The following is a 12,500-nucleotide window of genomic DNA, read 5'->3' as shown; positions in this document are numbered from 1 at the left end:
ACTCATTAAGGAGGGGATATATCCTTTATACCTCACTAACAGTATTTTCAATTAAAAAAAACATTGCTTGGGGTCACATTGACTTGAACGATTAAAATGTGATTAATCAAGATTAATCAATTAATTAGTCCCAATATGTGAAATAGCATGATACTATTTTTGGGCTCTATTCTTCAAGTCACTCGAGGAGTACAGACGCGTCTCTCTTTCGCTCCTTTATCTTTTTTTCCCAAGGCTTTTTGTCCTGTCTGCTAACAGAGCTCTTCTCTGCATTTCTTCTTAAAAACTCTTATTTACTAACCATGGATTTGAGAAACTGGTCATTCAATGCAATCGATAAGATTTTTTCAACAATGAGAACGGAGCAGGGGGCTTCCACATGTCCACAGGGGACACACCCGGTGGGGTAGGTTTTGGATTCCCATAAGGAGTGGAAGATCATTTGACTCAGCCAGCTGTCCATTCAGGATATCGAAGACGTGTGGATATTCGGCCTGATGATCACTGGATTTCTCCTGATTAGAGTGGGAGGATATCTGGTTTTCTGGAAATTTGGGAAGATGGGAGCGATTGGAGGGTGACCTGCCCCCAAGGAAAGCACCGTCCGTGTGGAAACTTCTCAGACTGGGACGTTATTCAAGGTGAATCGTAAACTGGACACTGTTCTATCTACGATACCGGTATTAGTGCGCAAAATGGATGTCATCTCGGAGAGAGTCACCGGATGGTATGGACAGGTTTAAAAACCCAAAATTGGCTTCACTGAAGGGCTGGAATGATCACTTTAAAGACTGAAGGCAGAGAGGAAAATTATCTCAGCCTGACCCAAACAAATTCTTGTTATCTGAATCTGACGCCTGAGCAGCCTTGAGCGGCGAGCAAATTAAACCCCCACGAAGGAATGCAGACAGATGATGTGAAATCCTGACCTACCCCCCTCCCCCCGCCTCCCCCCACCGCCTTCAGATTGGGGGACTTCAGCCTGGCGATGTCATCAATCTGCAGGAGTCAATGTACTCTTTGCTTCTCCCAAGATCTCCTTCCCACCTGTGACTGTACAGTAGATGAGCACCGCAGATGGCTGCTGTCACCGGGGGAAACGGGCTCTCTATTAAGGTAGCGCGACTCGGGTTGCGAATGACCATAGTCACCAATTCTTGTCATGTGTCTTGCCCATGTATGTCTGATCTCTGAATTGTGTGTACTGAAACTCTAATTTCCCTCTGGGATTAATAAAGTATTGATTGATTGATTGATATTGCTGACTTTCGAATATCCCTAATATTTATATTGCCTTGTAGCAAGAAGGTAAAAGGTTCATATTCCAGCTTTAGCCCTCCTGCGAGGAGTTGGCATGTTGTACCCGTATTTGTGTGGATTTCCAACCACTGTGCAAAGCCTTCTCTGGAACATCCCAGAGATGAGTTTCAGGGGCCGCATTTATAAAACTTGCTTACGCACAAAACGGGGTTGGAAAACTGCGTAAACAACTTTCCACGCAAACTTTGGGATTTATGAAAATGATTTATGAAATTGTACAGGAAACTAGGGGACAATAAGATGTAAGCGCATACAAAGTTTCAGCCTGATAGCATGTTCATAGGGTGGTTAAATCAGTGGCCAAAGTGTTAATTTAAGGGCGATTTGAGATTACTGCTTTGAGGGCTTACCTCAGGCCCAGAACATCCTAGAGAGGTCAGGTCTGTTTTGATATACTCTAAAGAACAGCCTCTGCCTCTACAAAAGGAATGGAGTGGAAATATTGCTTAGTTTTTAATTGGCGCCTAGAATTATGTCGTCAGACGCACAATTTTACTATCGTTCTGAGTCAAATTCAGGGCCAGAAGGTCTGACTGCTCTGATCCACAAGGCACTTTGCCCTGACCATTTATGGCAGAAAGTGGGCGTGTTGAGGGTGGGATGTGACTAAAAAGCAGCTGAGAACCTTTCTCGATAGTCTCGTATTTTTAAAGCGGAGATTGCGTGAAACTGTGTTTCCATGTTTTATAGGTCACAAACCTACTTGGCATAAGTACATTTGTTTTGCTGAGCTTAAGTACGGTTTTGGTAAGGATTCTACGTGATGTTTTATAAATGAGACCCCAGGTCTGTACTCTGTGGGGGCTGGTCCTTGTGTGAAAATGAGATCTCATGCTCCCTGAAACGTTATTTTACAATTTGAGCCTGATTCATCGGGAAAATTGCATTTTTATCTTAGTATATGCCATCAAGGAAGAATAAAATCCATTGATGGCATAACCGAGTCATTCAGCATATTCAGGTAGTCAGCAGATTTCGTTCACTGGACATAATGTTGCTGAAACTATGACTAACCGCAGCAACCCGAAATCTTTAATCTAAGTAGCAACATTTGTTTTTGGTCAGGCTGTGAGTTTTGATAATCACAAACACAACTGCAACCAGAACTCTGGCTTTGTGCCACGCAAGTCAAATTTCCAGGTGCGAGTTTTTGACCTAGGGTAATTTGAATGGATGAAACATGGACACAGCTGTGTCATCTTCTATCAGTGTAAACAAAAACAACTGAGAAAAATTGGGAATGCAGAGCACATGGGCTTCATCACGAAGGCAAGGAGGAAAACCAAAACATGTGCTGAGTGCCAATAACATCAACAAGCATAAACATTCTGTTAAAGTTTTCAGTCGGCTTCATGTTTGCATCTGCCTGAGGTTTCTATCCAGGATTCATATTTGAGTGCTATTCCCTGAGAAACACAAACATTTCTTCAACTTCTACTGGATTAAACTAGTTAAACGTTTCACAGTCAGAAAAGTCGACCTAAAAGTTGACAAATGTGTTTCTGAACATTTGTTTAAGAGGTGTGAAGAAATTATTATTGTTTAGACTGGCAAGCTATCCTATATTTGTGTAAATACATAGTATGTCCACAACCCATAGACCCAGCTCAGTCTTACCCCAAAATTCCACTATCTCCGCTCCGCCCCCGCCCTCCGCTGCCGCTCGCTTCCGAACTCAATTTTTACTGGTACCCGCTCTACAACGGCTCCGCTCCGGTGCGGAGACCTGAGGTGCGCAAACAGGCATGTGCGGGATTTTCGAGATCTTGCGATACAGTCCGAGCAATAAACACGGAAGTTACAGTAGATCCAAACACCCGTTGTGTGGGAGAAGCATCGAAATGAACTGTTTAATCTGCCCATCATTTGTGTTGAGAGATCAACAGTGTTTGGATCAACAAAGGGTGACTACTTTGATAGTGGAAACTGTATTTATGGCTTATTTTTGTGCATTTAAAGTTCAGCCACCATTGATAGTTGTTAAAAGTTGTTAAACCTGTGCATATGAAACAAAAAACGCTTTTTGTTTATCAATTTATTGTGAAATAACGGAAGTTGTGCTTGCTCCCTTTCCTGTTGGGTGGTTGTGATTTCTGTCCATTTACTGCGGAGGTGCTCTGGCGTCCGGATGGCGGAACAGCGGGTGGCACACTGCGCCACACGACCGCAGTGGTGGAACAGCTCTGATTGACTACAACGGGACCGTTTTTGCAGCGGAGTTCGTGCCAGAGCGGAGCGGAGATAGTGGAATGTTGAGGTTGGGGCCGGAATATATGGTTGTCCTTCAAACTGTCTTTGCATGCAACTGGACAGCGCTAGGACCAATCAGAGCAACAAACAATGTGTTGTAATCATATTGACAAAATCAATCAATCAATCAATCAAAGCTTTATTTATAAAGCGCCTTCCGCAACCCTGTCAGGAAGCCCAAAGCGCTGAACATTGTACAGTTGTATGTAAATATATTGAATAAATCAACAATAAAAGAAATTCAAATTACAAAATACAAATTACAAAATACAAAATGGAAATTACAAGATAGATGAAACATTATGGTAAAGGACAAATGTGTGAAACACATTTGGATTGAGTGGATGGATTGAGTGTATCAATGAAAACTGTGGAATGGATACAACATAAAAGAGGGCCAAAATCAAACATGTTCTGGAAACGCCAAGCGGAGGAGGTGTGTTTTTAGGTGATTCTTAAAGACTGGCAGAGAAGGGGACAGCCTAACTTAGGGTGGCAACTGGTTCCAGAGTGACGGTGCTAGGACTGAGAAAGCCCGGTCCCCACGGGTACGACACCTAGACCGAGGGACAGTGAGCAGGCCTTGGTCAGAGGAGCGCAGAGCGCGAGATGGGGAGTGTCTTTTCAGGAGTGTGGCTAGATAGGGTGGGCCACCACCCTGGAAGAAATGATAAACAAAGACGAGGATTTTGAATTGTGAGCGATAGCAAATCGGAAGCCAGTGCAGAGAGGCCAGAACCGGACTGATGTGGTCCCGTTTCCTGGTCCCAGTCAGGAACCTGGCAGCGCTGTTCTGCACAACCTGTAGGCGACGCAGTGTTGACTGACACAACCCTGCATATAGAGAGTTGCAGTAGTCAAGCCGAGAAATAACAAAGGCATGCAGTACCCGCTCCAGGTGGGCTCTCGACAGCATAGGCTTGATTTTAGCAAGGCGTCTCAGGTGAAAGAAACTGGACCGGACCACAGAATTGATGTGAGCGTCAAATTTAAGTCCTACATCAAGTTTCACCCCCAAACTGGTAACAACTGGTTTTGAGTATGGAGAAAGAGGGCCAAGATCAACATAACAATCCACATTCCTGCTGTTGGGGTGAAAAACAATGAGCTCTGTCTTTCCCTCATTCAGATGTAGATAGTTGGACATTAGCCAAGACTTCACCTCATTAACACAGGAGACAAAGGACTGAATAGAGTGACCTTTCTCCTGACACAATGGAGAGTAAATCTGGCAATCGTCAGCATACAGATGGAATGATAGGCCATGTTTACGAAAGATTGACCCCAGAGGTAGCAGATAAATGGCAAACAAAAGAGGACCAAGGATCGACCCCTGCGGAACTCCCCAGCGGAGCCCCTCCCAAGAAGAAAATACATCACCCAGTTTAACACAGAATGTCCTGTTTTGGAGATACGATCTAAACCAATCCAGAGCTGACCCTTTGATCCCAACCCATCGTTCCAAGCGATCGAGTAGAATCGCGTGGTCAACTGTGTCGAAGGCTGCTGTTAGGTCTAACAACAGAAGCAGCACAGATGTACCCTGATCTAGTGATAGATAGATGTCATTTAGGACCCTCAGTAGAGCAGACTCTGTGCTATGGCCAGACCTGAACCCTGATTGGAAAACCTCAAACAGATCAGAGTCAGCTAAATGTGAGACCAGCTGCTGATAAACGACTTTCTCAAGCAGTTTTGATGTAAAGGGCAGGGTAGAGATAGGCCTGTAATTTTCTATCACAGAGACATCAGCACCAGGTTTCTTCAGGGTCGGCCGAATAACTGCTGCTTTCAAAGCAGCTGGGACAACACCTGTGCTGAAGCTCCCATTGATAATCTGACCAAGTGAAGGGCCAAGGCACGGAAAGGCAGCCTTCCAGAGACGAGGTGGCAGAACGTCAAGTGGAGAGCCAGATGGTTTCTGTCTCGCAACTAGCTTACTCAGCTCAGAGTATGAAACTGTATTGAGGGAGCTCAGGGTGGGTGGTTATGGAGGAACTGGAACAGGGTCAACAGAGTTACCTGAAATGACTGCTCTAATGCCTGATACTTTATCAACAAAGAATTTGTGAAAAGCTTCAGAGTTTCCAGCAGCTGTAGGAGACATGGAGCTAGGCTCCTGATACACCAGAACAGAGTTTAGCGTTTTGTAGAGAATCTTAGGATTATTGGAGTTTGTCTCAATGATGTCTGCAAAATAGGCCATTCTGGCGGCCTTCACTGCATCCTGATAAGCAACCAGAGATGCTCTGAACAACTCACGCGAGACCTGTAGGCCATCCTTTTTCCACTTTCTCTCCGAGGATCTACACGCCCGCCTGCAAGCCCGTGTGACATCAGAGAGCCATGGCCCCCTCCTAGGCCGAGACTTTTTTGAAAAATCAGTTGATAGAGCAGTTCACTATACGTCGTCAAAAAGTAGTAGTACCTCTAGTTGCTCATGTAGCAAAGAAAAGCCCAAGTCTAAATCGTTCAAAGTTGCTGTTGTTTTGCTCCATCACAGCTCTGCCGTCATCGTGAAAAAAGAAAAAAGCTGTGACGTAAAATTGCTAAGCTTGCTCAACGTCTCTCTACAAACATAGGGCGCTGTGACTGGCTCGGCCTGAACTTAGCCAAGCCAACAGTAAGCCTACAATGGAGCGTGCAGACCAATCTGAAGAGCAAACTTTTTGGCTAGATTTCTAGGCTAAATGTTGTTATGTCATTTGATTAACAGAAGGTCAAAGGTCAAGTCATCAGGTGTTTTTCTAACAGAAAAATAAATGCATACATGCTGCACAAATTTTACAGTGGACATTTTAATGGCAGTCCATGAAAATGACAAGAAAATCTAATAAAGATGATGAAGTATTGCTACCAGATGAGACTCAAACATCACTTTTCCTGCTGAGGGCAGCTCTGCATCTCTAAATTTTCTTTCAAAATATTTGTTTATTTTTAAACATCTCAAACGAACGTAGACAGAATGAGTCCACTTCGAGTCATCACCACCTACCACATGTTGTTTTCTCTGAGCCCAGGTTTCTAAGAACCTCCCAGAAAACCGATTCCCACTTTCCGTGATTAGAATGTTTAGATGAGACCGTTTATTAGCCTCCCCTGTGACAGCTCTTGTTTTTGCCCATTTAACCACCATCACAACAGCCTACAGCTAAATGCCTTCCCTGCACCTGCTCCAGATGTTTTTGTCAGAAAAACTGAACACACCGCCTCCTCTGTGATTTGTGACATGCTTCGGTAGAGGGGCGGGACGCTTAAACAGAAGACTGAAATTTGTGGCAGTCTGCTTTGTGAAACAAAAGCCTATTTTTAGGATCTAATCCTGTCACGCTCCCCCATAAGTTTCTTGCTCCATCAAATGAGAAGCAGAAGAAACCTTTGTAAATTCATTTGGTATTCTGTATCAGTAGCCAGATTTGAGCTTTAAAGTCAAAGTTGCAAGAGGCTGATGAAATTCCACAAGGCGGAAACAAAAGTCAGACTGACATTTAGGTAAATCTTAAATAAGTATGGATCATCTCCGAATGAGCATCAGATCTGCAATTTCTGTCTTCAGAAAACCACATTCCTTCGTTTTTGACCTGAATCAGAATAAAAATCGAATCAGGAAGAAACGTCAATGCACAACTTAGCCTGTCTCAAACTTTTGGACGTTTCTTATTTCCTCTTTTCCTGCTGTTATAAAATGCAAGCAAAGACTTTTCGACCTCTGACCTCACTTCTAAGTCCAATCACCCGCAAAACACCACGGAGCAACAGTTTCGCTTCACTTATGTTTTTATTTCTGCACAAAATGTTCGGAGATGGTTTTTATACGGGTTGTTTTAGATCATTTGTGTAATATCAGAATGCTGACTCCACTTCGACCTTGGCTATCTATCAGACCGTGAGGACAATCGGTTCATTTTCAACAAGTTCGGAATTGTTTGCACCTAATCTGATTGTGACTATACAAACATCTGATGATATTTACATGTGTCCATAAAGCGTGGACATGGCGAAAAACATGTATTCCATAGCTTCAAACTGAACCACTAGAGGAAGGCTAGCTCACTTAGTGAGTGGGGCCTAGCATTGGGTATTTAAAGGAGCAATATGCAAGAGTGAAGTAAGATTGACATCCAGTGGTCAAATTCTGTTTCTGCAATCAATTTTTATGAACAAAAAGTTGCTTTCCCACTACCGTTCTGTGAGTTTCATGGCTGTTACCAGTTACAGATCGGCGCCAGAAGATTCTAGATGAGGAGCAAAGACGAGTTATACACAGTAAGTTGATAAGTATATAAATACGTTGTCTTATCTGGTTCTAGCATTCTTGGGTGTTTTGTTATAGTAAGCTGTTACTACACTTATATGGTAGTAATTAAGTACTATACTTATTAGATTAAGTGTGGTAGTTTGCTGTCTTGCTGTTAGCTTGCTGCTATAGTTCTGAACGATTCATTAAAGGAAGTAAAACACCACGACTGACTCATTATTCACTTCACACAATTATTTCACTGTAATATTGAGTTGTTGGTAATTGAAAAAGTAGCTTGAGATATTTTAGAGCCGGCTATTTGCTTCTAATTCACCATTAGCATTGTTAGCTTGATGCTAGCCTCTAGCCTGCTTTATCCAATATTAGACTAAAACAAAATATACCGTGGCTTCTTAGGGGCACAAGAGATAACTTCTAGGTCGCTCCTGTTTACTGCAGCGTTAGCTTTGTGCAGACTTGACTGCAGATCATAAACAATGAATTTTTTCCTGGAATAAAAACACTGCATGTCCCCTGACTTCATCTCACTGTGACTGGGACTTTGTTAGAGTGGAGGGCTATGGTCTCAGACCATGACATTTATTAACCTAACCCCCAGCTGGTGTTACATTGGTAGCAACATGTCAGCACTGCTGTGGATCAAAAGCCTCCAGAGAATCTATGAGAGCCTTGTGGGTGTTTGCCACTCCCAGGAACAGTTGCTATACAGCCTGAGCTTGTCTCTGAATGCCAGTGAAATTAACACTTTTTACCTCACTGACACTGATGACCCGCTTTCCTCCAGAACGGGAACAAACATTCATTTGATCTGCAAATGATTTTGCTGTCTAACCTGAAAAATGTTACCTCTTTAGATTGACGATCTTAATCAATCCCAATAAAAGGCTCGTTTTGCTGTTTGTGCTGCTTCTCCATAACTGGGAACCAAATCCTGAGTGACACCAGTTGCATTTAGAGTCAGTTTTTCTTGGCACTCGGTTCCTCTCACCTAGTGACTAAGATCTTTCTGCCCGAAACTGGCAGCCGTCCTGTGATCTTTCATTATGAGCTGCACCTTCATAACGAACTCTCTTGCTGCAGTCGCAGCTCCAGACGCTTCGCCTGGCATGTGGAGTGTCGTCAGATCTGTCAGCCTCACTGCATGACTGCTTAACCCTCAAAATCTCATCAACATGAAAAAAATATTTTTTTGTGCTACTTGTTACATCAGTGCTGACGTTGATTTGACATCAGGTATGGTAATTATTTCACTGAGTCTCAAAGTCTCACCTGGAATTTAAATTTGGAGGCAAATGAGAATGGATAGATGTGTTTTACGCATACATCTTCAGTCCTTACTTGAATACAGGAAACATCTTTAGTGTAATGAGAAGAAACCACTGAGTTTAACTAATGGATGTTACTCAGTCCACATTACCATCTTTAAAATGCATCCTTTCATTTGGTTGCTATGGTTAAAGAAAGTAAGTAACAATGAGTCATATATGCTCACCCTTGCAAAGTGTTCTGGGTCTCTCAGAAAGACCGTCCTCTCCTTAGCAATGCTGTTGCTATGGTAAAAGTCCACCAGCTCGTTGAGGGAGGAGAAGCCCTCGTCCCACACGTAGTACTGGCCGCAGCGATCCTGCAGCACCTTAAAATGCTGAACGTGGTCCCCATAACTGCAAGACACATAAGAAATGAGGGAATATGAATCATTTCACCATCCAGCGCATTAATATTGTGTAAAAACTACAGGTGATTTCTCCTTTAAAGGGAATTTCTCAGTGTCGCTTGTTTGGAGATCAATCCTTATGAATTTTTCTCAGGGCTGATACCAATCAATGACCAACATTTCATACCAACCTTTTTTTGTTTGATTTCTTAAGATGAGTTTTACAGAAATGCAGCATTAAAAAAAAGAATCAATTAACCACTATACCAACATCCCAATTACTCTGTTGACCAATTTATAAAAGACACTGGTTTGCCAATATGCTGATATAGTAGAGATGTGTATTGGTGAAATTATGGCGATACAATAAGTATACAGGGGAGACGACACATTGAATATATCACGATATATGCGATACATCAGACGATAGTTATTTAGACTGAATTTATGATGGGAAAATAAAAAAAAACTGTCCAAACTGATACTTAAATGTTTAACATGAGGTATATGAACCATATTAGAGGGATTTGCATTTCAGTGATGGAAACAAAACCCACTGCACACTGCTGCCAACTAGCGGTCGGCTTTTGAATTGCACCAAAAGAAAAGAAAATACACAAATGTTTGCATGTAAATTCTTCCAAAAACTAGATACACGGCTTTTGAATATCGATATAATATTGCAGGAAAAATCACGATATATTGCCACACTGACATTTTCGTACATCCCTATGATATAGCAATTAATATGTTAACCAATTTGACAATGAGCCATCAACTCATTTCTTTAGGTTATTCAGATGTGTTGAAGAATGTGAAAGTTTGCCAACAAATCTGTTGATCAGTGTTGTTTGGTGATCAGTATCAAATCAAATCAAATCAAATCAACTTTATTTATAGAGCGCTTTCACATGGCCAGAATGGACAAACAAAGCGCTGTACATCAATAAAATGCCACACAATAGGACAGAGATATGACCATTAAAATACATTAATAAATCCATTAAAATACACTAAAAAATCCCTGTAAAATACCGTAATAAATCCTATAAAAATACAATAAAAAATCCATTTTAAAATACAGTACAAAAACCTGAGTGCCAGTTCACAGTCCATATCCGGCCTACTTCCCCCAACTTCAACGTCCAAAAGCCAGCGAGAACAGATGTGTTTTCAGTCTTCCTTTAAAGGTTTCTAATGACTTGGCCTGTTTTACATCGGCTGGCAGCTCATTCCAGAGACTTGGTCCAAGTACTGAAAAAGCTCGACTACCACGAGACTTCAGGCTGTACCTAGGCACAGTTAGTAATCTCTGGTCAGCTGACCTAAGGGAACGCACCGGGACATGCTGGTGGATGACATCGGAAAGATATTTAGGAGCCCCTGTGTTTAACGCCTTGAACACAAACATGAGGACCTTAAACCTGATGCGATAAAAAACAGGGAGCCAATGCAAGGCACGTAGGACTGGTGTTATATGTTCAGACCTCCTGGTAGATGTTAACAACTGGGCTGCAGAGTTCTGAACCGCCTGGAGGCGTGCTACTGGAGCTTGTATGTTCAACTATTAGACCACCAATATCTAAATTAGTCCTTCTACCAAGATGGCAGAACAATTGACCAGGTTTCTGGTTGACCAATATGCTGTTTTAACAAGTAATCCATCTCTTTGTCAAATACTCAGTCGGCAGATTTTATAAAAGAATGGTCGACTCATTTCCTTGGGAATTGGTTGACCAACACGAATATGAACTGGTCGTTCATATTTACAAAATGCAAATGTACAAGTTGATAGAACAAGCTACAATGGTAAATCTGCAAAACAAGCTAGCTTAAAACATTCTCCTCATGCCTCGTAAAATGTTTGAAATGAGTATACGTAGCTCTAAATGTATTGTTGAGATTAAAGAAAATACAAAAATATATACAATGAAGTGGTTCTCTTGCATTTGTCTAAAAAACCTCAGTCCGAAACCAACGACTGGACCATCAGGTCATCCGTCTCACCGAGCCACCACACTTCCACATTTACCTGGGTCCTCCACTCCGTTCGTGCTCACACATTTTGCAACAGAACTTCACTGGTGTGAGAGGTTTTCTGCTCAGTAACATCAGAGGAGAAACAGCCGGCTGCTACCATTTCACCTTTAGGACAAACTACTAGAGTCAAAAAAGGAAAACACCATTTGAAGTCACGGACAACAAAAGATGTTTGGATGTAGGAAAATGCGACTGGTGTTTAGCGCTATCTCGTTTTTTCTGGGTATGAGGGTTCCCATATCCCATCTCATATCCCTGGCACAGGGATGATATCCGACAGGAGGGGTGAGAGTTCCGTTACCATGTTACTTTTTAAGCTAGCTTGTTTTGCTATTGTGACTTTAATTGATAGTTAATCAATTGACATGTAAACCAGTTAATCAATATGCAGACATGTCGATTAATTGGTGAATACATCTATTGGAGACAGCTTTATAATCGTTGAGCGACTATTTAAACAACAATGGAGATCAATGTTTTTCTTAAATCCAAAAATACTTAAAAATACCAATGTTCAGCAAAAATTATGATGTCATGTGACAAGACAAGCTGATGTTTACGTCCTTAATCAGGCATATCTTAGAAGAGACTACCTGTGGTCCAGACTTACAAAAAATAAAAAAACATGTTTTCCCCTCACAAGTAGTCTTTTGTGGAGAATGCTTCTAGTCCAGTGTTGGACTGATCCCAACACATTTAGCCTTTAGTTCAGAAAGCCGTCCCTCTGGCTGCAGAGCTGTCAGCTGTAGGAGCTGGCATGCATTCAGCGCAACCGTGTCCTTTTATCCCTTCAAAATACACATTTTTTAATACCTGTAATAACCTTATTTAACTTTTTTTTTCTTCAAGTGAAACAAGACTGATTTTACATGTAAAACTCTCCATTTGCATTGTGGAAGTGGCAGTACCCAATTAGCAATGCAGCCTTTGTTTTTCTGTGGTTTTACAGTGTTAAAAGAGCAGACAATGACATTT

At 42.0% G+C, this 12,500-nt stretch overlaps 1 protein-coding gene across 2 annotated transcripts in view; it reads right to left on the bottom strand.

Moving 5' to 3' along the window:
* Positions 1–12,500, bottom strand: part of grapa (GRB2 related adaptor protein a) — a 61,305-nt gene that overhangs the window by 10,685 nt on the left and 38,120 nt on the right. For both annotated transcript variants that reach the window (XM_070542659.1, XM_054750468.2), the window contains one exon: positions 9,324–9,492. In XM_070542659.1, coding sequence (XP_070398760.1) covers positions 9,347–9,492 — 146 coding nt within the window. In that variant the 3' untranslated portion in view covers positions 9,324–9,346. The remainder of the gene's footprint in view (positions 1–9,323; positions 9,493–12,500) is intronic.

This window comes from Nothobranchius furzeri, chromosome 12, assembly GCF_043380555.1.
Source record: "Nothobranchius furzeri strain GRZ-AD chromosome 12, NfurGRZ-RIMD1, whole genome shotgun sequence".
Lineage (NCBI taxonomy): Eukaryota > Metazoa > Chordata > Actinopteri > Cyprinodontiformes > Nothobranchiidae > Nothobranchius > Nothobranchius furzeri.
This window is presented reverse-complemented; position numbering and strand designations above follow the sequence as displayed.